The sequence below is a fragment of the Emys orbicularis genome, chromosome 8 (assembly GCF_028017835.1).
Source record: "Emys orbicularis isolate rEmyOrb1 chromosome 8, rEmyOrb1.hap1, whole genome shotgun sequence".
NCBI lineage: Eukaryota > Metazoa > Chordata > Testudines > Emydidae > Emys > Emys orbicularis.
The window spans coordinates 99,514,615-99,539,837 of NC_088690.1; the positions used below are offsets into that span (position 1 = coordinate 99,514,615).

The window sequence follows — 25,223 nt, forward strand, 5'->3', positions numbered from 1 at the left end:
TGAAAACACCATACTCTTCTGGAAGGTAAAGGGCACAGCTTTGAGTTTTCTAAAACCAATCAACAACTTATAAAATCTAGACATTTCACACAATAACATGTAGCAAAGAGCCCAGCGCAACAGTTCAGTCTCCTAAGGACGTAGTTGGCTTTCGTTCAGCTGAAGTCATTGGACTCAACAGAGGGCTGTTTGCGAAATTTAATGGCCTGTGATATGCAGGTCAGACTGGATGATCTGATGGTCCCTTCTGGCCTTAAACTGTGTTACTAGGCTACAAAGCAATCATGTGTGCAATAATAATCCACTCTCCTGAGACCTGTCTGAAGGGGCAGGTAGGTTCTCTCCGTCCTGTATAGCACGCCAGGAGTACTACCCGTCCCTTAACATACAGGCCTCTGTCCTGTGCTAGGGGAGGCTTCACCCTTTGCTTCCAAGTCAAGACTTGCCCTTATTGTTGGAAATCTACCCTAAAATACCCAAAACAAGGTCTAGTGCCCCAGTAGACCCTGCTCTTGGTGGTGATCCCAATGCTGAAGTTCAACCTGATCACTAATTCCTCCCTTAGATGTCCCTCAAGGAATGGTTTCTGATGTTAGGTGCAAACATTAAAAGCAATGGCTGCAGCTGAGAAAGCTTGACCTTCCGCACTGCATAGGTTGCAAAGCTCTCCTCCATTTCCCCACCCCTTTAACACCTTTTCTAGTTTGTTGTCCAGTGCTTGCTTGCATAGGTGGTTACGGCATTGCTCACAAACTTATTGGGAGGGTTGTTTCAAAATTACGGGACCACAGACAGTTTAATCAGAAAGCCAGTCAGGTTCCCTTCTTAGTTACACTGGCACCAATCTGCAAACTTGGCCAGATAACCTTATTAAGACTGACTGCTCTTCTGTAAGCATCAGAAAATGTAAGTAACATAGCTGTGCAATGCTATCTCTACTCCTTAAGAATTGCTTGGCAATGAGTTCCCCTTCCTTTGTGGTCGGTTAGTGAAAACCTGCTGATTTACACATTGATTTTAAAACCATGATCAATATGGTGTTGAAGAAATACTGCTTGAGATAAAGGGACAATCAACACTTTAGGATGTAACCTCAGCCTGTTGCTCCACTTTGTTAACTGATCCAGCACGTGCTGTGGTTTTGTAACATGGATCTAAATTGCCAGAATAATGTAATTAGACACTATGTTAAAAATAATCAGAACTCTGTATGGGTGGCCAGAGGCCAGGGATACATTCCTAGATAGGAAGATATTTCCAAACGGAAATACAGAGTGAATGTTTAATTATTGTAGTAGAACCTAAAGGCCCGAATCTGGGATCTGAAAATAACTTGGTTTTAGTATTTTTTTCATGAAGGATTATTTTTATTAAATACACGCAGGGACTATTGACAAACTGACAAACCCCTTATCCATAGGAGGAGCTCTCCCTAAAAATCTGTACACTCGCTCCATTGTCCTCCTTCAAGGCAGCTCTGCTCTGATGCCTATAAAACACTAGACAATGGCTGGGCTTTGGGCTGACAAGACCGTTTATTTCACCGAATATAATTTGTTTCATTGTCATCCTGTCTTCCCTACCCTCATCCTGCTTGGTTTGTTTTCTCTCGCTGTACGCTAAGGCTGCAAGCTCTTTCTTTGGGACAGGGTCTAGCTATTTATTATATGTGTAGCTTTCAGCACACGTACTATTAAAAATTACTTACTAAAAGCTGCTAAATATGTTCTCTAGAGCATATTCAGCATGAAGTGACAGAGAACTTGAGAGATAATGAGCTTGACCTTGAATACATCATGTGCAATGACTCCCAGGAAGAAACACCCTATCGTTTTCTATTAATTTCAGTGCATACATTGTTTGTTAAATACTTGCCCCCCCCCCAACAGGAACAGAATCCTTTCCAATAATAAGCCAACAGTTACAGAGACTGAACAGGGGGCAGAGGGCATGAGACAAAAGGGTGCTCAGCTTCCTTTACCATTTACCTTTACCTTTGTCTCTCAAAGCCCAACCACTGGTGCAGCCTTAAATTGTGCTCTGGCAATTTAAAGGGACACCATTAACCATTTAGATCTTCTCCCTCCCAACTAATTTACCTGGGGTATTTTCCCCTCATAATTTCAAAGCGAAGGTGGGTTCCCTTGTGAGCTTGCTTGCCTCAGGAAATATGAGGCAGTTATTTAAAACACAGGCTGTGACTTCTTGTATATTCAACACACAAACAAATCTCCCTCACACCAGTGCAGCTCCGTCAACTTTGATGGAGTTGCTCCTGATTCTCACCCTGTGGGAGAGGAATCCAGCCCGGATTTCTGGAGCCATTGATTATGGGATGGGGGATATGGCCTTTGTACCAAAGATCACAGCTTTGTACATAAAAGAAAAAAAGCAAGGAGATTCGTCAATGCTAATGTGCAGCAGAACCACAGGGCCTCATCCTCAGCTGCTATAAGTAGGCATTACGCCATTGAAGGCAATGAAAATGCACTGACTTACACCCACTAAAAATCTATCCCTCCAGCTGCTGGCAGATAGGGTCCTGAGACTCCTGACGGGAGCTGAACTGGTAGGGTGCTTCATCTGTACAAGACAGGAAGCAGGACACCCCCCTGTGTCACATAAGGCACAGCTCCATGTGGGTTCCCTGCACCTAGGGATTTTGAGAGGCTGAGGCCAGAGCCAATGTATATGGGGTTCTCCAAAATAAATTGCTGAGAAGTGGAATGGAGTGGGAGCAGCAGCCTTGGGGGCTATTCCAGCCTTGAGACAGCAGTAGCAGCCATGCAGCAGCTCTTCCACATTCACTACCTGTCATACCTGCCTTCATAGTCTCTATACATGAGGCTGTCACTCTATGTACCACTTGACACTTCCAACAGAATTTGTATTCAGAAAGATCCCAATTCAATGACTTGTCTCTGTTTTGTGTATGAATGAGCCCCACTGCACTGATCCACTGAGGACGGAGATAATATGCCAGGGCAACCCTCCTCTTCATATTGCCAAAGACCAAACAATTCCTGAATTCGAAGGGAGTGATCTGGGGGCTGCTAGGTGTCGCTTCCTATTACTGTGACAGGTCACGTGACTTGTCACCTCTTCTGGCTCCCTATATGTGCACTGATCTCCTTACAGAAGGAAGCAGATAAGTTGAGGGTCTCTTTTCCCCTCTTTCCTTTGATTTTAGTGCTGAAGAAATATCAGTTTTAAAAAAACTCCATTGCTAGAGTCTGTAGAGGCCAGACCTACAACATGTGACAATTGCCAAGGTAGGTCAATGCCTAACAACTTTGATAGTGTCCCTTTAAGTAGTTGAGGATCTACACCTAAAAGGATTTTTTCTCTCGTTCTTTCTTGTCTCCCCTCCCCATCTGTACTCCAGGGAAAATATTCAGCCCTTCTGGTAACAGAGAATTGCATAATTATGTAGGATACCCCAGTTCAGGACTGTACCAATGAGTGAGCATTTGCTCTGGAGGAGATTCTTCTTCCTCTGCAGTGGAAGGGTCCTAATCACTCTGCAGCAGGGTCATGCCTACACTGGTGCCAGCATAGGACACAGCAGAGGTATCTTGGGCCTCCCCTGTTCAGGGACTGCACAGATGGTGCAGCCTTTGGAGCAGGCTAGGGCGGTCCTCGGAGCTTCCCTAAGTTGAGCCCCTGCTTCACTGACCCTTGTGGAGCCTACTGGGGTTCAGAACTGCCAAGTTGTGAGAACGCCCCAGGCATGTGTCTCGCACCCTCTGCCTTCATTGGCCCATTTCTGCTCCTCCCCTGAACGCCCCTTGCAGCTGGGAGTGCTGCAGAAGTAGAGCAGAGATAGCCGTGCGAGCATAGCACATGGCCATTGGGCTTCCCTGTACCGGGCGTATTTCCCAGGGGGACGTAGGCCTGCCCTATAGCCCCTTTGAGGCAAGGGGTCCTAGCACAGTGACGAAATGATGCCCTTCTGGCTTGATTCTCCTCTCAATGGTGTAAATGAGGAGTAACTTCATTGAAATCAGTCGTGTAAAACTGAGGGAAGTGAGGGAAATCAGATCCAGGCTTCTTTGCTAGAATTGTACTGGCCAGTCCACACAGCAGCACATTCCCTGTGCAGCTAAAACCTATAACACTGTGATCAATTACGCAGCATAAAGCATCTGTACGTGATCTGTCTCCCACTGTTAAGAGTTGAAACGTAAAGAACTGAGTCCTAGGAGCCAGTTGCAGTGTACAGATACTGCACATTTTTGAGCACCATCTACTGGTACATTATCATAATCTAACCATTTACATCTCTATTGCTCTGTCTTAGGTTTCTTCTCCTTAATCCAATTCTTCTGTAACTCTCAAGAAGACAGTGGACTTGAAGGTGGCCTCATGGCCAGCTGAGGATCCCTCCTGCATAGCAGTGCCTCCATTAGCATAGAATCAGCACTTTGACAGCCCCCTCCTTGCTTCTGCAGCCTATATTCACATGAATAATCCCATTGACTTCACTGGCATTGCTCACATGTGTAAGAGCTGAAGGATCAGGCCCCAGGCAGTAGTTAGCCATTTGAAATGTACACACAAGCAGGCTGATCTGTTGCTGTCTGCAAAGAGTATAACCTTGGGAGCCCAAAGTTGACATATAATATGGTCAGGGACACAGTGGAAGCGCTTGGCTGTAAAGATCCAGGAGTAAGTTAAAGGCAGGCCTGATAAAGATCAAATGACTCAACAGTTCACTAAAGAAAATGTCTTCACCACCACTCCCACCCTCCAGGAAACAAGTAAACCTCAGACGTAGCACATATGTGGCACTTTACATCTTCAAAAAATAATTAATTAGGTGAATTTAAATGGACTAATTAAGTAAAATATCATACACGAGGGATGGCAACACACACAGGCCTAGTCACAACAACACGTGCAAATACATGGGAATGGAATGGATAATTGTTAGCAGCCAGACCAGAAGGATGTTACGTGCCATAGATGCGTTGCTGGAAGTGCCGTCTTTCAGATGAGATGTAAACTCTAGGAGCCTGATTCCACCTCCTACTGGTGCAGAGATGTGGGACCAAGGGGAGGCATCTTACCCTTGCACTTACCCTGTCAGAGAGTAGTTGAGGGTTGCACCCCCATTGCCTTAGCATCATGGGCTTTGCAGCAGCCAAGGAATAGCCAAGCTACTGAAATGTCCTGGCCATGGCTCCGTCCACCCTGGAACTCCTCCTGCACTAGGGTTGCCTACATTGATGAGCTATTTCAGGGGGAGAGGTGTTGTGCAGCTGTTTTGCAGCCACTTTGACAGCATAGTGGGTGTAGAGTAGCCATGGGACGCTGATAAATCAGACACTAGATCATAGTATCTTGCATTAAAGTTCTCATGGATCGATCCATAAGACCAGAGATGTAAGTCTTGGCACCCTGGCCAAAACTCCAACTTGAGTGAATTCATTCTACGTACGAACCCCCACCCCCTGCAGTTTCAGCTGGATGAGGTACACCAGTTCTGAAGGATTGGGTATTGCTGCTGTGTTTTGCTTCAGCAGCCACTGCATTTTAATGGTGGACAATATGCTCACTAGGCATATTAGTCTATAAACTCCTTTGGGACCGAAGGAATTAAATTAATGCAAAATATTAAAATACAAATACTAGGAAAATGTAACAGGGGAAGTTTGCACCAACCTGTGATAATACTTTAAATTCCTTGAGATCAAAAACCCATTTAGCAGGCACTATTTCCCACTATTCACAAAGCCTTGCTGAAATCTGCAGCTGGATAAACCTGAACTCCTATAAGGGGTTGCTGGTAGGAATAAGGAAGGATTTTGAAAAAAATTGCCTCCTCTATAGCATCCCCACTGTCAAGGGCTTCTGCCTTCACATTGTTCATTCAGCAGGCAGCGATAGTGTCCTTTTAGGCTCCTGAGGGCTGATTAATGCCCAAATGGTCAAGGGGGCACAGAACATGCACTTTCACCTCCCAGTGACCTGAAGATTGTACCCCATCCTATCGGACACAGATCAGGCCATGATGAGCCACACTCGAGAAAGAGATCTTGGAGTCATCGTGGATAGTTCTCTGACAACACCTGCTCAGTGTGCAGTGGCAGTCGAAAAAGTGAACAATGTGAGGAACAATTAGGAAAGGGATAGATAATGCCACTATATTAATTGGTGGTATACCCACACCTTGAATACTGCATGCAGTTCTTGTCGCCCTATCTCAGAAAAGATATATTAGAATTGGAAAAAGTAGTGAGAAGGCCAACAAAAAATGATTAATGGTATGGAACAGCTTCTATATGAGGAGAGGTTAAAAAGACTGGGACTATTTAGCTTAGAAAAGAGATGATTGGGAGGGGGGGGGGATATGATAGAGGTCTATAAAATCCTGAATGGTGTAGAGAAAGAGAATAGAGAAGTGTTATTTATCCCTTCACATAACACAAGAACCAGGAGTCACCAATGAAATTAATAAGCAGCTGGTTTAAAACAAACAAAAGGAAGTTGTTCTTCACTTAACGCACAGTCAACCTCTGGAACTCATTCACAGAGGATGTTGTGAAGGCCAAAACTATAACCAGGTTCAAAAAAGAATTCCACAAGTTCTTGGACGGTAGGTCCGTCAATGACTATTAGCCAGGATGGTCAGGGATGCAACTTTATGCTCTGGATTTCCCTAAACTTCTGACTACCAGAAGCTAAGACTGGACAACGGGGGATGGATCACTCGATAAATTGCCCTATTCTGTTCATTCCCTCTGAAGCATCTGGCACCAGCCTCTGTCAGAAGACAGGATACTGGGCTTGATGGACCATTAGTCTGACCCAGTATGACTGTTCTTATGTTCACATTCCTAACCTTCAGGCTTGATTATTGCACCTCATTACATGTAGAAATGAAGCCAAAGAGCCCGAAAAAGCTCCCAGTGGTACAAAGCACAATAGCCCATTGGCTGAGCAGCATGGGATGCATAAACACATAACTTTGGTGCTCTGCTCCTTGCACTTGTCCCCCAAAGCATGTGGAGTCCAGTTCAAGGTCTGTCTCTTGATATTCAAAGCTCACTGTTAGATCGGCCCTAGCTAACTGGGAAATCACCTCTGCTACTGCAGCCAGGACCTCCCATGACAGGAGCTATCTTCCACCCAAACAATGAAACTGTTGACCAATCAGGGGAAAGCTCAAGAGCACAGGAACTAGAACTTTCACAGGAACTGGACCTAGACTCTGGAACTCACTGCTACAAGAGATTAGAATGCACCACATCAAAACTAAATGCAAAACTCATCTCTTTGACTCGGCTTCCTTTCAATTTGTTCTTCAGATACATACAAAAACCAACACACAAACTAATCAGGTCATTTCTCCTGCAGGCTGGGAAAGAAGAAATGGAGAGATTGCTAATTTTATTTCTATTTTACTTACGACAGCACAGTAATCGGGGGCCCACAGATGTCAGCACCTTGAGTTAGAGGTGGGAGAAAAATTACAGGCTTCCTGAAAGATGTTGGCTCACAAAGTAAAAAGAAAAAGCTGCAGCTTTAAATAGCTGCAGCTAAATGCTTATAGTCATTTTAAAAAACTCTGCATCTCTGTAATGACTATGAAGTGTGGAATATTCAATGATCCTCTTGCTGACGGAAGCGACGCATCCTTTTGCAGAGTGCACACTGCCACTTTAAGTTATCATGTGATGTTCACCAGTGCTAAGCATATCTGAAATGGAAAAAATCCATGCACGTTAAAGGCATCTCTTCTAGCAGTCAGCTGCCTACCGGGCCTCAGTCTCTCTGCCTTTGTAAGTAGGGTCTGGTTTCAAGCAGAGCCCCGGGGCTTTCGATACATGTTTCAGACACAGAACATTCTAAATAGACACAGTTCCTCTTGCTGTGATGCTAATTACGCTTTTTGCTCTGTGCCATTCTTTTGTAGCTGTGACTTTTTTCTTCTTTTTTGTAGACAGCTCTGTTTCTGGGTCAGCATAGCAGTATGTTTATAAAAGGTAAAGAGAGAACTGCCTTTCCTTGCCTTCGTTCCCTTAGAAGTATGGCAAATGTTATGGCCTATGTCTGTTAATCCTGTCACATTAACTCATTCTTTTCCTTTGGCTCCTGCAGAATTTGCCCTTTCAATCTTTGAAAAGATGCAAGCACAGGAAATCCTGAGGAGCCTGCGACTGCCCGAGTTTGACGACTTCAGCCAGTTTTTCCACAGCTTGCCAGCTACCACCTTAGTTGGCATTGGTGCCTTTGCAGCTGTGATCGCATACTGGTTTGCTAGCCGGCCAAAGGCTTTGAAGCCACCATGTGACCTCTTGATGCAGTCAGAAGAAGTTGAGGTAAGGCTAGCATTATTTATACCCTTCAACCAATAAAAAATTAACCCTTATGAATGCAGAGGTTTGGCTGGGCTGGCTAGATTCCATGGGCTGCATCACCACGGCCGGGTCCCTTGTACAGTAATTCACACCCATGCAGAGTGCTACTAAATCAGAAGTGTACCTTTTTACGCCCCCTTTGCATGGGTGTGCATGGCTGCAAGGCTGTTGAGAAGCAGGCCCTAGCTATTTGTGGTGGGTGCTGTATTGTTCCATCCTGGACAATGGTTCACAGTCTGTTACACCACGGATTAATTTGACCCACTTTGTTCCTTCCTTTTAAACTCCTGGAAAACTAACATCCAAGCCATGAATTTAATCCCTACTGAATTCCTCCAGTTTTAGCCTGGCTTGACCATGAAGCACTGAAAAATTACATACAAGCCGCTAAAAAACCAAGGTTTACTGTTCCCACAGATGGTAATTATAATCTCACATACCACTGTGCAATGCTAACTCTGTAATGGTGGCTGCTGTATGCTCAGTGATACTGTAAAAAATTATGCTTTAACCCAAACCTGAGGCTGAGTATTTATTCATCTTGATGCTGTTAAGGAGCCTTGAGGTCTAAAGAAACTACCCCATGTTAAAGTGCGAGAACTTCCAAGAAAAGCATCTCCAGTCAAACTCGTATTCAAAATTGAGACATATCATAAGAATCTAAAGGTTAATGACAGGTTTGTCCGTCTAGCAGGTTCCCCTTTAAGAGAACTTCACTGTACTTACTTATAAAAAAAAAATAGGCAAAAGTTTACATTTCCCATGGAAGCATTTTCTTCTGATTAGAACCAGGACTCTGGGGTTCTTTCCACAGCCATGTTTCTGACTCACTGTATGACCTGGGGCAAGTCACTTAACTGCTCTCTGCTTCAGTTTAAACCAGGGGTCTCAAACATGTGGCCCGCCAAGTTCCCCGCACCCCCAGAGTTATTTCGTGCGGCTGCCAAGCTCCCCTCACCCGCCGCCCCCCTTCCTCCCCCAGCGCACTGTGTCCCCTTGCCTCTGCCTACCTCCAGGTGCTTCCTGCTGCCAAACAGCTGTTTGGTGGCACTTAGCGCTTTCCAGGAGGGAGGGGGAAGAGTGGGGAGCTGCGCGCTCAGGGGAGGAGGCAGAGAAGAAGCGGGACGGGGCGGGGATTTGGAGAAGGGTTTGGAATCAGGGCAGGGAGGGGGCAGAGTTGGGGTGGGGACTTTGGGGAAGGGGTTGGAATGGGGGCAGGGAAGGGACAGGGCCTCATGGAAGGGGTGGAGTGGGGGCAGGGCCGGGGGCAGAGGGGGGGCTTTTGTATCTTTATATGAAAAGGTGTCAGTGATGCAGCCCTCAGGCCAATGTACTAGTCCTCATGTGGCCCTCATGGTGATTTGAGTTTGAGATCCCTGGTTTAAACCCTTGTACCATATAGTGAGTAAAACCTGTCTAACTTACTCAGGTGTTGTGCAAATAATTAGTATTTGGAAAGTACTTTGCAAAAAGCAGGTTATAGTTGTTATGAAATTGACATGGCAAACTAATAATATTCCCATGAGATTCCCTATCTAAAATATCTGCTACCCTGTATTTTTATTTTATATGTACTCACTGATGGAAGGAGAGAGAAATTGGATGTTGTAAGGATTAATCCAGGGTTATCCACACTAGTAATCACCAGATGAGAGGAACAACCTCATTGAAGACACTATGTGTGTTGAGCTGATTTGCATCACCTGAGTCCTTGAGGGCTTTAATAGGAATCTGAGTCATGTGGAAACTTAATCACTGATGCAGCAACATCTTTTCTCTATCGAAGGCTATCATTAGGCAACAGCACAGGAAAGCTAAAAAGACCAAAAGGCGAGGTGGGTGACAAAAAAATCCAAAGAGTCCACTTTTGCTGAACATACTGGGAAGTGTATTATTTAATGGGGAAACCGCCTTATCTTCCCAAGAGCTTGGCCTGTCTGTGGACCTGAGATGGTATTTATTTGTGAATCAGGAAGGCTAGTAAACTTCCCTAGAGTAACAGAAGCACGAGCCATACTAAGGCCTACCTCCTGATCACGTTGTAGCCAATGGCAAAACTTCCACTGTTTTCAGTGGAGCCCAAACCCACAAGCTGCCTTGTATCTTTGTCAGTGCCTCTCTGAAAGAGGGAGTGAAGTAGAGCCACATAGTAGCAAATCCACTATTCCCATGTTGTTCTAACTACCTCTCCCTGCATGTAACTCTATGCAGGCAACTCCCAGGAACCTAGACGCCACAGTACACCGGTGGATGAACACTATCTGCCTGGGCTCCCCCAAACTTGCTCCTAACCCTGCTGCATCTACTGACCTCTGTGCCCACCAAGTCTGGGGGTCAGCATTTGCCCCTTGGTGCAATTTAATGTTCCCTTTTTTAAAGGGTGCAATATTGCACTTATAGAGGAGAGATCACCTCTATCTCTGAATGGCAAACTTCAGCGCCACTACGTTTTTTCACCTTTCCCACTGCAGAACAGAGCTACTGTGATGAACCTGCATTAAACTCCACTTTTTACACTATTATCAATATCCCTCAGGCTCTCCAGCTATGAATTCTTGGCTACAAGCAGGTGTCCTTTTTGCTTTTTTTTTCATTAGTAGTAAAATGAGCTTTCAGAAATATTTTTCCCTATGCCATCTACAGATTTATAGCAATCCGTCTTCAAAAGTCTTTGGAAAACATAAACTACCTCCAAGAGAATCATGCAATGTCATGTATTTTTTGTGGGAGTTGTCCCAACATTGTTCTGAAAGCAGTTTTCACACAGGAGGTCAGACTAGATGATCTGGTGATCCTTTCTGGCTTTAGATAATGACTACGTTACATGACTTCTAAAGTTCATTACACAAATTCTTTTGGGACTTTAAACTCCTCTGAGTGGTGTCATAGTAAGGTAATGATTCTACTAGGGCTATTCATTTTTACTGCACTAGTTAAAATAACCAAGCAAACAAAAGCAGTGGTGGCCAGCGATAGCATGCTGAGGTACCTTTTTCTTGTATGAGGGTGGAATTTGAATCAGACTGTTTCTTTGAACTTTTGGGATCAAATTCAGTTTGGGGGTAACAGGTGCACCTCCATTTGGAGTCAGTAGGAGCTATGCGCTCTTATGCCAGGACTGTATTTGACAGATAGGTCCAAACTATGGTCCTGGTCCTGCAGGCACCTACGTGTGTACTTAATGTTACTATCATGAGTAGTCCCACTGACTTCAGTGGCACTGCTCATGGTAGTAAAGCTAAGCACATCTGTAAGTGTTTGCAGGATCAAGGCCTTTATATTCAATTATTTGAGTTGGTCAAAACATTTTTTTTAATGAAAAACAGCTTTTGCCCAAAAGAAAAGTTTTCATGGAAAAAAATAGTTAAAATGGGGAGTAGGGGGCTTTATTTGTTTTTGTATAAAGAAAAGTTGGGTTTTGCTAACTGAACATTTTTACTGTAAACTAAAAAATATTTGACTTTTGGTTGTTAATTGAAAAACTGAAATTTCATGAGGGAAATTTCCTGAAAACAAACAAAATCATTAAAATTTCCCACAAAAAACAACTAGCCTGTTTTGATCAGCACTAAAATCAGTTACATAGTTCTATTAAGATTTTTTTTTTAAAGATACCTATTCCAGAAAGACTGGATTATTTTCTGTCCCATAGTTATCGTCAATGCTGTTTTGAAGTCCAAAATCAAGTACAAGAATAAAAAGACGTTCTGCCTTCTGTAAGCTTCATCGATGCTAGAATAGTTATTAGTGTAGAATAGGTAAATAGAACCTCTCAAAACTTCAGTTTGGCTTTATTGATTTTTGTCAGAGTTACTATTTTGTACTTTGTGTGTTCACTAGCTATAGCAATGCTCCTTGTGGGAGTTGGTCTTGAATTCAACACTATCCAATGGCTGAAAGTATCAGAGGGGTGGCCGTGTTAGTCTGGATCTGTAAAAAGCAACAGAGAGTCCTGTGGCACCTTTAAGACTAACAGATGTATTGGAGCATAAGCTTTCGTGGGTGAAAGCTTTCGCATGTGTCTGACGAAGTGGGTATTCACCCACGAAAGCTTATGCTCCAATACATCTGTTAGTCTTAAAGGTGCCACAGGACTCTCTGTTGCCAGTGGCTGGAAGCTGAACTTAAAATAATTCAGACTGGAAATATAGCACAAAATTTTACCAGTGAGGGTAATTAACCACTAAAACAATGTACTCAGGAGTGTGGTGGGTTCTTCATCACTTAGGATCTCTTTCTAAAAGTCTCCATCTTATCTTAACGATAGCGTATAGCTCACGCACAAGCTATGGGCTTGATGCAGATACCATTGGGTGAGGTTCTTTGGCTTGTGCTATGTGGGAGTCAGACTAGATCATCATAATGGTCCCTTCTGATCTTCAAGTATATGAATTATTCAAAAAGTAAACACCTCACAGCATTGCCCTGTAAACAAATGTATGTCCCAGTAGTCTGACTAGGGGTTGAATTTTTACTACTGATTTTTAGGGAACTGTGTCAAACCAGAGATCTTAGGGTTACCATCCGTCCGGGTTTCCCTGGACATGTCCGGCTTTTTTAGCTTTAGATGGCTGTCCGGGGGGGATTTCTAATAAGATAGAAATGTCCGGGATTTCCCCCTTCCCTTCATGCAGAGTGCGGCACGGCTGATTGGACGGCTGTGCCTGATTGAAAGCCGCTCGCAGCCACTGTGGCTTCTAGCAGTCAGAGTCCCTCCCCCTCCCCCGCTCCCTCCTCCCCCGCAGAGCAGCGCCTTATTTGTTTGGCTGCACGTGGAGCCCGCAGCTCTCCCTCGGCCTGGTGGGGGCGGGCAGGCAAGGGACAGGGAACAGGGGGGGTTAGATTGGTCGGTGGTTCTGGGGGGGCTGTCAGGAGAAGGGGGTGTAGAGAGCGGTTGGGGCAGGCAAGGGACAGGGAACGGGGGGGTTAGATTGGTCGGGGGTTCTGGGGGGGCTGTCAGGAGAAGGGGGTGTAGAGAGCGGTTGGGGCAGGCAAGGGACAGGGAACAGGGGGGGTTAGATTGGTCGGGGGTTCTGGGGGGGCTGTTAGGAGAAGGGGGTGTAGAGAGCGGTTGGGGCAGGTAAGGGACAGGGAACGGGGGGGTTAGATTGGTCGGGGGTTCTGGGGAGGCTGTCAGGAGAAGGGGGTGTAGAGAGCGGTTGGGGCAGGCAGGGGACAGGGAACAGGGGGGTTAGATTGGTCGGGGGTTCTGGGGGGGCTGTCAGGAGAAGGGGGTGTAGAGAGCGGTTGGGGCAGGCAGGGGACAGGGAACAGGGGGTTAGATTGGTCGGGGGTTCTGGGGGGGGCTGTCGGGAGAAGGGGGTGTAGAGAGTGGTTAGGGCAGTCAGGGGACAGGGAGCAGGGAGACTTAGATAGGGGATGGGGTCCTGGGGGCAGTTAGGGTGGGGGGGACAGGTAGGGGGTAGGGGGATTCTGAGGGGGGCGGGAAGTGGGAGGGTGCGGGGCGGGGCTAGGGCGGCACCCCGTGTCCTCTTTTTTGATTGTTGAAATATGGTAACCCTAAGGGCTGGTCCACACTGGGGCGGGGGATCGATATAGGAAACGCAACTTCAGCTACGAGAATAGCGTAGCTGAAGTCGACGTTTCCTATATCGAACTAAAAGTACTTACTTCGGGTCCACGCGGCGCAGGCAGGCTCCCCCGTTGACAGCGCTTCCTCCTCTCGGCGAGCAGGAGTTCCGCAGTCGACGGGGGAGCGCTTCTGGGATCGATCTATCGCTTCCAGATGAGACGCGATAAATCGATCCCAGAAGATCGATCTCTACCCGCCGAATTAGGCGGGTAGTGTGGACCAGCCCTAAGAGATCTGTGAGTTGCTCCTGTGGATTGGTTATATCTATACATTAGTGCAGAGCTGGTGCAATGTTTCCAAAAATATGGACTAGCCGGGTTTAAAGATATGACTGTACCTACAGCCAGATGGTGCAAGTTAAACAGAGTTAAGACTAACGTACTTGGATTGGAAACTCCCAAAGTAAAAGCATTCTTCTGTAAGGATGTTGATGATTCAGCAGCTGTCATTTTTCATTCTGAGTCAGTATTGAGCCAGTTAGGGTGACCAGATGTCCCGATTTTATAGGGACAGTCCCAATATTTGGGATTTTTTCTTAGATAGGCACCTATTAACCCCCACCCCCGTCTCAATTTTTCACACTTGCTATCTGGTCAGCCTAGAGCCAGTGCTCAACCCATTGCATTAGCAGGTGCTGTGCTGATTAGGGTGACCAGATGTCCCGATTTTATAGCGACAGTCCCGATATTTGAGGCTTTTTCTTATATAGCAGCCTATTACGCCCCACCCCCGTCCTGATTTTTCACACTTGCTGTCTGGTCACCCTAGTGCTGATGCCAATGAAGTCTTCTAGATATGGAGGGATAGCTCAGTGGTTTGAGCATTGTCCTGCTAAATCCAGGGTTGTGAGTTCAATCCTTGAGGGGGGCCATTTAGGGATCGGGGGCAAAAATCTGTCTGGGGATTGGTCCTGCTTTGAGCAGGGGGTTGGATTAGATGACCTCCTGAGGTCCCTTCCAACCCTGATATTCTATGATTCTATAAAGGGTGAAATCCTCGCCCTACTGAAGCTAATCACAAAACTACCATTGAATTCCATAAGGCCAAGATGTGCAATTAAGTCAGACCATTTAAAAAAAACAAAAAACTCATGGCAACTTTTACAAGGGTACGGTATGATAACGCCAGGGAGCTGAGCAAATTTTAGACTGATTAATTAATTACATTTTGCCTACTCGCATTTCCTCTCCATTTTGAAATGGATAAGGCGTTTTGGATCATTCCTTCTTGTATAATGTTTCTGGGATAGAATACAGCAGATGCTGAATAGAAATGGCTGCATGTCAGTGGTGAATTCTGGTGTAAAGTTGATAAAAAAGCATTCTGAAATCCTTCTGAATGATGGCTGGACTATAAATGCACAACATTTATGTTACTGAATTATTTTTTTAAATAATGTCCTGAACGCCTTCAATTCTTCATTTTTTAAAATGTAGCACTTTTAAAGGAGAGCAAAGCTAGGCTGAAACCAACCAAAGTGATTACATTTTTTTCATCCTCTACCTAAAAAAATGTCAAATCCGTTTTAATCAAACTCTGTTTAAAGCAACGAGAGACATGAAATGGAAATTTGCTCCCTATCATGAAAAAACAGGAGATTTCTCTGGGTGGGGATGGGGGGTGTAAGGGAGATTCAGTGCAATTTGAGGGGCTTTGTTTTCTAGTCTGTTACTTCTAAATCAGCCTAAAATATTTCCATTAACATATGAGCTATTTAAATGATATTTGAGACTAGAAACATTAGTCTCTAATTTCAATCTGTGAATAAAACCTATAACTGCTCTAAATGATGAGCATGTAAAGATTCTTGTTCCACGTACTAGGAGAGAGTAAGAAAGCGATACAATCATCTAGAGCCTTGGAGGGAAGGAATGGGCTAAAATCCTTGGGGCGCGGCTAGAGAGCAAAATCAGTGGTGAAGCTGGTGCACGTGCATTAGTATCTCTGGGCAAACACAAAAGCCCAGTAGTCTAATTAGTCAGTAGGCTTGGGGCTCAGTTGTTGTTTTCCTTTGTTTTTACTTAAAGAAATGCATTTATGAGTGAAGCATAAATGTGCTTACAAAGTGAATCCCATCGGCTGTGTTTTGTGTTTCATTTTATAAAGGCCCTTATGGCTTGGCTTGGATATTTTATTTTTACAGAAACAGAACAACGGGGATTTTTTTGGTGGGTTAAGGAAAATCACAACAAACCCGCCTGTCTGACTTTTATACAGTTTTAGACAAAAGCAAATATTTATGTTGAGGCTAACACAGGAATATAATTCAATATGTTTCCCCACAAATAATATTAGAGCACCTGTAATTTGCGGGCTAATCCGTCATGCAGGTTCTAATATAAGATTATGGCAGATTCATGATTAAATTCTATCCACCTCTAGGTTTATGAGGCCAACTTGCCTCATAATGCATTTAATGCTCAGGCTGTTGTAGCCTAAGTACTGCACTATGGGACAGTTCCAAAGATGGTTGTTTTGGGTTTGTTTGGTTTTTTAGTCTCTCTCTTTCAAAAGGTTCTGATCTGATCATTATATGTTGTTTTGGTTTCCATAGGGCTGGGAAGGAGCTCGGCGGTCCGTGATAGGTGACAGCACAGAATTATTAACTCACTACTATGATGATGCAAGGACAATGTATGAAGTATTTAGAAGGGGATTTAACATATCTGGTAAGTTATGATGATATGTAAAGATCATTATATTGACTAAAACCCCACTGGGCTTCAATGCTGCTATCTCAGCGCTGGTCAGAGGGTAGAATTGGGTCTGTTGTCTTTGGAGAAAACAGCTGTACAGATTGGGGCTGAATCCTGCTCCCAGTGAAGTCAATAAGAGCTCTGCTGTTGACCAAGATTGGGCCTTGCTGGCTAGGGGAACAACTGGCCCCCAAAAATGTGGGCCTGTAGGATTTTTGAGTGCAGAAGTGAAGCAAATTCAGGCCATAGTCAGCTTCTTAACTGCAGAAACCAGCATACAGCCATGGAAGAGCTTCACAGGCTACAGCAAGCATGGAAGCCATGGTATTTTTACTGAAGTGGGGCGTGTGGGTGAATCTCCAAAAGTGGCAAAATGGCTTAGGCCCCTACATCCCACTGGCTTTCATAAACACTTAAATCACTTTGGCACTTTAGAAGATGTTATCCGGTGGCCACCATTTTTAATCGTGGGCACCTACATTCCTATTTAAGCACCTGAATAAGTAGTTTGGTTTCCAGAGCTGTTGAGCACCTGCAGCTGCCCCTGGCAATGACTGTGGAGTTCCACATGCAGAGGGCCTGCATTAGACCCTGCTTGGGTAAATGGCAGAAATTTCGCAAGGTCCCATCTGCATAGCTTAGCAAATGAACTACACCCCTTCCACAGTTGATCTTTCTCAGTTGACCTACATCTGACACACTGAACTGTAAAAAGTGCTGTTTTCATTGTCTAGGGATAAAACAGTGGCTACAGCATACAGGGAACAGAAAGCAGAAACAATATATTTATCTTGCAGTAATTAAACTAAAGGAAGCAAGGAATAAATCTCTCTCTGGCCTAGGTTGACACTAATTTTGTAGCTTGAAATGTCCTCAAGAAAGCATCATGTTAGTGCTGTTAAAAATTACAGTTGATACAAACCCTGCCAACTGCTGGTTTAGATGGATAGAATTATTAAACATTTTTTGTCTGCATTCATTTATTTGAACTGTGATTTTTGGTATGGCAGGACTGGTCCAGTGGATAGGGCACTAGGAGCCAGGAGCAGGGGAGAGTCCGAGTAGCTCCAAGATGACTCTTAAAGTCCCTTCAGAGGCTTGGTCTACACTAGGGGGGGGTGTCGATGTAAGATACGCAACTTCAGCTACGGGAATACCATAGCTGAAGTCGACATATCTTATTCCGACTAACCTCCCGTCCTCAGGGTACGGGATTGACGGCCACGGCTCCCCCGTCGACTCTGCTACCGCTGCTCACTCCGGTGGAGTTCCGGAGTCGACAGGGAGCGCGTTTGGGGATCGATATATCGCGTCTTAACGAGACGCGATATATCGATCCTCGATAAATCGATTGCTACCCGCCGATACGGCGGGTAGTCTGGACGTACCCTAAGTACCAGCTTTTCCTATCAGAGCCTTGCAAGAGCACAAAAGGAGCAGGGAGGGGGAAAGTCCCTGAAAAGGTTTGACCTTTTATTAATGAGGACTTTGCAAACACAGGTCCTGATAAGATGGGTTTTTTGAGTCAGAGAGGTCTTGAACTGGAAGCTGTGAATTCCAGAGTCCTAATGCCAGCTATAACATTGACCACACGCAACCTGAATGCTTAAATTCTGTTTCTCGGTTTCCCCATCTTTATATAAATAAACTGGGCTCGACACCTTTTTGTTCTTTTTTACTGCACCTGAAGTTTAAGGTGAAAAATCTTAAAAATGTAAATACATAAATAATGTTTGAAGTGATAAGCTGAGGAGAAGAGGAACAGGAACAGGAGTGAGAGAAAGGGAGGTGAAGGGGATGCAATGTACGGACTAAGTGAAAGGAATGCGTGCAAGTACAGGTTCTAGTCAGAGCCCTGTGAACTGCACGATGGAATTTGCCTCAGACTCTGTCTCATGTTGCAGAATTGTGCCTTGGAATGTAAGCACTGATGTCAAGAAAAAAGGTTTCTAGCTTTCCTGGTTGGGGGGGAGGGGCCTTTCAAACTTGAACCAAGTATAAACCAGCATAGCGATGCCTGCCTGAGTCTGCAGACAACCTGAAACAATAGCTTTGAGAGGTGTGTGATCTTGCCGTCATCTCTGTGAGATGTTAACTTTGAAACCTAATGATGACCGTTTAAATGGCAACATTGGTAACTGACCGTTTAGCAGGAACACCCAGTAAATGAGTCCCTTAGTCCTCAATTGCCTCCCACGCCTTCCCAGATGCCAACCCCCCCAGCCTTGACAACTTTTACAAAGCAGTTATGAGTTTTTAATACAAAATTTTGCAGTACATTGAAAATTAAATGTACAGGCAGGGTAAATTTAATTACATTCAGTATAAAATTAAATGACACCTGGAATACTGTATCGGTTCTACATTAAATGCAGTAAAAACCTTCATATTTAACATGTATTTGAAGCTTTCTGGGCGTTTCCTGTCTGGTACCCTGAAGTGTGTCATTATTTTTTATTATTATTTGTATTTCCATAGTCCCTAGGAGCCCTAGTTATGGACCAGGACCCCTTGTGCTAGGTGCTGTGCAAACACAGAACAAAAAGACCTGCCCCAAAAAGCTTACGGTCTGAGTATCTAGGCTCCTGGCCACAGATTTACTGGGGCCCTTGCTGTGATCCTTTTTGGACTTGAACAAAGCACATGAGCTTTGTTCTGATGGTGTTTTAATGCCACCAGAACCCTCAACAGAATAACTGCTGTATATGATGCAGTTTGTTACTCTGGTGATGAGGCACATGTAAGTACCTCGGAGGACAGGTGGTGGGTTATGTGTGGTGAGGTTCGGGGGAAAAAAGCAATTTAACGTTCCAAGTATTGCTGTCCTCTTTTCTACAGTGAGACGCTTATGTTCTCCGCTCCTCCTCCAGAGAAGTGCATTTTTATTCGGAATAATTTTGACTTCCTAGGGCTTCAATGAAAGGGCAGCCAGACCTGTGGGAGGTGACATTTAGGATGAAAGCCATCATCAGATAATGATGTTCACACTGTCTTAAGGAAAAGCTGGTTTAACAGGGCACTGGGCCTGCTCAACATCAACACCACCTCTGCGATTTTGAATGAAGGCTCAACATGGCCCATAATCCAGTGCCCCATTATACAGGGCTGTCTTCCTTTTTAATCTGGTAGCACTCTGTGTGAACTCTGCCTCAGAGAAACATGGATTGACCTTGATAACAACAATGGATGTTCTTTAAGAGCAACCTCCTACTGTTAAGGTGCTCAGGGTCCTATAATTCATTAGCACTTGGCTCTAAGACCCCCATAACTTTGTAATCTGTTTATTTTGTTTAGAGAATGGCCCCTGTCTAGGATTCAGAAAGCCCAAGCAGCCTTACCAATGGTTGTCGTATAAAGAGGTGAGGTTATCATGAATCTTTCTTTCACCAAAGAATCCTTATCCTTACTGTCTAAACGTAGCTGTTTTTAAAAGAAACCTCCTAGTGCTATCCTGGGGGGAGGGGGAGGGGAGGGTTATGATCATGTATTATTTTACCACTTTCAATTACCTGCTAGTTTTCATTTGAGCCAGGATCCTCCCAGATGCTGCACACCTTTTGGCAGCTGCTATAAGCATTCTTCACTTCCATTGAGCTGTCTCAGCACTTAGCAGGATTGGGAGCTTAGTGTTGACTACTAGTAGTATTGATTTACAAAGCATCTTTCGCAAGCCAAAGCTTTGGGGAATTACAAACCCTGGGTTGAATCCTGATGGCTTCACTCGTGGAAGTAGTTCCACTGATTTCAGTGGGCATACTCATGTGCAAGGTGTACAGATTTGATCAAATGTGATTACTTTGCCTCACTCAGCACTTGAAATGCAGCCACTTCTGGGTGGGGAGGCCATGTAATAGCACCAAAGCATTATGCACACTGAAATAAATAAACTACTGATTAGCTCTAAGACCAGAAATAAAGAGCACCATAACAATTTCACGTGATGGGGGAGTTTTAAGTAAGCAGAATTTAATTGCTCGGGTTGGAATTTAGCCAGGGCACTAAGGTGAATGCCAAAAGTGTCATGAATTCTTTAATGGCTACAGGCGACCGGAGTCTGTTTTATGTGTTATCCACAAACGAATATTAGAGCCCACCACTGTAGATTAGGTTTCATTTGTGTCTGCTGCTTACATTCCTCTCTCTTATCCATTTTTCTCCCACTTCTAGGTCTCTGAAAGAGCAGAAGCTTTAGGATCAGGGTTACTCCAACAGGGATGTAAACCATCAGCAAGTCAGTTTATTGGGGTCTTTGCACAAAACCGTCCAGAGGTGAGATGTTGCTGTAACCTCATGCAGTGTTAACAATATTCTTGAGTTTTGATCTCACTTTAAATTTTAATCTCATTAAGTGTTTTAATCACTCCCCTTCCCTTACCCCTTTTCTCTTTGTAAAATCTCCTTCCAGTGGATCATTTCTGAGCTGGCTTGTTATACCTATTCTATGGTGGTGGTCCCCCTGTATGACACATTAGGCCATGGAGCCATTCGTTACATTATCAACACAGGTAAAAACAGACATGCATAAATATCATTGAGGTTCTCAGAAAATCATTCTTGTTATGCAGAATGACTGATTTCTCTTCTGCTTTCCTAAAGGCAGATGCTTTGGCTCAGTGAATCGTTTTAGCTGGAAGTAACCTTAGCTGGGTTATATAGTATATCTCTATGTATCATGGGAGGACCGGCTTTATTATTCTGAAATTATCCCTAATGGATAAGCTTTGTATATTTCCAGCCAGGCATCGTCTTGTAGCTTGTTCTACTGCTGAACTGAGTGTAGTGTTTATAAGTTTTCCCTAATATGTAATACATTTTCCCTGCAACAACATTAGCCCATTATTGCTTATTTTGTTCCAATGACAAGTGCTAACAATTAATCTATCATTTAGTAAACCTCACTTTATGCATGTATTTTACTTTGAACATTATGGGTCTTGAGCCTTAACATTGCACCTGTCTTACTGGGATTTCTGCCTGGCAGGGTAAATTCTATTATGTAATAGACTTCCCATAAAAAAATGAGACTCTCTCCCTACAAATTTTAAGGTTCTAGGGTCCCAATCCTGCAAAGCACTTAAGCACATGCTTAACTTTAAGCATCGGAGCCGATGGGACAACTCACAAGCTTAAAGTTAAGCCCCTTCTTCAAACTTTGCAAGATCAGGGCTTAGGACCGTAAGAGTAAAATCTAAAGATTTTGTCTTGTGCCGAAAAGCCGAACACAAGGCTGTACAGTTGTTTTGCAGGGACGGGTCTGAGCTGTACTAATGCAAAAGCAGGGCAGATTTTTAGTGGCATCTAACTTTATATGCCATATGAAAATGAGAATCCTGAACACACACTGCTTTCTCAGAAAGGAGGTTTCTTTGTTCTAAAGTCACTTTCCTGGAGACTTCTGGAGACTTGGTTGATGTATATTTTTAAAGAATGGGCCAGATCCTCAGTGGGTGCAAACTGTCAATTTACAATTAACCGCGGACACAAGTTGAGGATGTATTTATTCCTTTTTTAAAATGTCCTTTCTCTTTTTATGCCCTTTCTTTCTACTGCATCTTACATGTTGCACAGATGGCCAATTCCAATTGAGGACAGCAAGAGCTTTTTTTATTGACTTCAGTGGGACCAGGGTTTGGCCCAGTGTGCATTTCAACTTGGCTCAAGGAGAGCTTTGCTGTGATTTCTGTGGCTGCAGGATAGCTCAGGATCATAACAGCAATCAGCCACTGACAAGATCATTCCAGGGAGGAGAATTATCTCAGTGCTACTAGCTGTTCCTTTTATCATTTTGGCTTTGAGTTTCTAACAACCACTTCATACCATTCAGGTTTATTTTTTTTCTGCAGTTTTCATATTTTTAATTGAATCCTAAAATAATTGTAGCTGTCGGTCTGATGCGCATTGTGCTGCAAACAAATATTTGCCTTACCATTCATTCAATTTCAGATACATTAGTGTGCTCTGTTCAGTGTTGATTTACGGTGACTAGGATTAAATATTAAAATGTACTTGTTTCCTAAGAGAAAATATATATTATATTCCAAGATCTAATGGTATAAATATAAAATGACTGTCGAAGACTGATTAGCAGAGATTCACAGAGAGTACTGTGAAGCTGCAGCTAGTTTTAAATTTAAGTTAAAAAATTATTTTGTTTTTGTTTTTTAGCTGATATTTCCACTGTAATCTGTGACAAACCAGAAAAAGCCAGAATCCTCCTGGATCATGTAGAGAAAAGAGAAACGCCAGGCTTAAAGTCTATTATTCTGATGGACCCTTTTGAGAAGGACCTAAAGGAAAGAGGGAAAAGATGTGGTGTTCACGTCCAATCCATGCAGGAAGTAGAGGTGAAGTTCCTATCCCTCTTGTTTAATGTTAGACTCAGAAATAATCAGGTCAGATATTATTTGATGAAATCCAGGAGATGGATGTTCAGTTAAAGCAAGAAGCTGCTTCTCATGGATAAAGTTACATTATTATTAGTAGGCACATTGATCAGCTATTTTTTCTCTTTTATGCTCAATTCTTCTGTTTTATGTATTTTTCTCAGAGGTTTTACTGGAACTAAACTTTGTTTTAAACTGGATCCTGTAGAGATGTCAGGGCAGGATTTTCCTGTTCTTCTTTCTCTTCCTTTCTGTCTCCAGCTTCCTCGGTCATTTGCAGTTTATTAACAAGCACGTTAATCTGCATATGTTAGAATGGAAATGATTTTGTTAATATTCTTTCAGGCTTGTGGCCGTGAGAGTCAGCATGTCCCTGTGGTAAGTCCAATCATTTTTTTCTCCAACCTTTAATCGCATGTAGTTACTTTAAACAAACTTCACAAATGAAAGAGAATAATTTGCCAGAGTGTGCACAAAGCCTGAACTGTGTTTGTGTGTTCATTAAATGTAGCGTCTGGTATATTTCTCAGTAGGAGGTGACTGACAATGAAGGATCCTAAAGATGCTCCATTATCTTCCACTAATGGTCTGAGTGTGGATCTCATTTGCTGAGATGTATGTTATTTGCTTCATAAATTATATGCCCTGAATCCTTAAATGGAACTTCAGAACATAAACACAAGGAGGGAACGATAGAGGATGAGCTTCTACAGTGTTCTTTAAAGAGCTTTGTGAATGCTAAGTGTAAGAATAAGTAGGACAAATTAAACGAACCATCTTCAAAAAACTGCTAAACAAAATTCCTGACTTTAGAATAGATTTCAAACTACATCAATTTAATAGTGTCTTTTATGAAAGGCAAATGAGCTACAATTCAACAAAAAGGCAGCATAAAAACAATGTAATAATAATTAATGGCTCCAGTTAAGACATCTTGATTGCCAGTCAGAAAAAACAGGAAACATCTCAGACTAGATTCCTGTAGGTTCATCTGGGTCCACATACAAACCCAATCCCTAACCCTAGTTTGAGAGCTCCATCCATCCCCAATCCTAATCCTTGTTCACATCTGCTAACTGATCCCATCCTTACCTCTTGCCCCAGCCTGCTAACCAGCATGAATCCTAACTCAAACCCTAATCATAATATGGACCCACCTACTATCCCAGGGGTCGGCAACCTTCGGCACGCGGCCCATCAGGGTAATCCGCTGGCGGGCCACAAGACATTTTGTTTGTGTCGACCACCCGCAGGCACGGCCCCCCGCAACTCCCAGTGGTTGCGGTTCGCCGTTTCCAGACAGCGGGAGCCGCAGGAAGCGGCAGCCAGCATGTCCCTGTGGCCTGCAGCTCCCATTATGATGTTATTTCATAAGAATCTCCATTTTCCTTTTTTAAAAAAAGCAAATTTTAGCCTTTCTGATTGCAGAGAAAAGCTTGAAAACATGTCCTGAGTGTATCGTAAAGGTTTAAACCCCAGCAGCAAATAAAAACCACACTCTTTTTAAAATTATAATCCCAGGATTTTTAACCCAATCTCAGGATTTTTGGAGCCTGACTTTACATAAATGAGGTTCAAACGCTGGCCTGGGCTGGATATATGGGCACAGATGAGGGTTCTAGTCAGAACCAGCACATGGACCCAGATGACAATTAGGAGTAGGGCAGCACAGGGCTCTGAGTAGGACTGGGCGTGATGGGAATGGGAGGGCAGGCTATAATAGTAAAGGCCTGCGGGGAGCCCCAGGCTAGGGGGCCCTGGGCTAAAGTTAGGCAGCACAGTCTAACTATCCAAGTACAGTCTCTTGTTATGTACTCAGCCTGCTATCCAGTGCTCCTGCCCTTGCTACCACGGCTATGTTGCTATCTTTAGTGAGCTACCTTGATGAAAGCTTGTTTGGGGCTAGTAGTCTGGTTGGATATTATGGTTGGGCCTTCTTGCTTTTCCTAGGCAGGGCTAGTGATGGTGTGTGGTAATGGCTTCTGACCAGAGTTAGGCTTGAGGTTGGTTGACATTCTGTTTTTAGAGTTTGCGCCTTTTGGCCATCTTGGCTTTTGGTGGTTATAGGTGCTGAGGTTGAGACATTTGGTGTTGGGTTCCGGCTATGATAGGGTTGAGATGTGTTGGCCAGCAAAATCTACCTTTGGCTCTGAGGCTTGTTTGTTAGTTTTGGTTAGGTAGGGTGCAT

General features: G+C 43.9%; 1 protein-coding gene across 6 annotated transcripts in view; it reads left to right on the top strand.

Annotated features, from left to right (window-relative positions):
- ACSL6 (acyl-CoA synthetase long chain family member 6) overlaps window positions 1-25,223 on the top strand; it is a 103,542-nt gene that overhangs the window by 44,028 nt on the left and 34,291 nt on the right. For 3 of the 6 annotated variants that reach the window (XM_065410221.1, XM_065410219.1, XM_065410220.1), the window contains exons 1-7: window positions 8,130-8,219; window positions 16,511-16,625; window positions 19,947-20,011; window positions 20,820-20,921; window positions 21,058-21,157; window positions 22,818-22,996; window positions 23,381-23,413. In XM_065410221.1, coding sequence (XP_065266293.1) covers window positions 8,130-8,219; window positions 16,511-16,625; window positions 19,947-20,011; window positions 20,820-20,921; window positions 21,058-21,157; window positions 22,818-22,996; window positions 23,381-23,413 — 684 coding nt within the window. Of the gene's footprint in view, window positions 1-8,103; window positions 8,325-16,510; window positions 16,626-19,946; window positions 20,012-20,819; window positions 20,922-21,057; window positions 21,158-22,817; window positions 22,997-23,380; window positions 23,414-25,223 lie in introns of those variants that run through there. The other 3 variants (XM_065410217.1, XM_065410222.1, XM_065410218.1) reach the window with 3 other exon arrangements.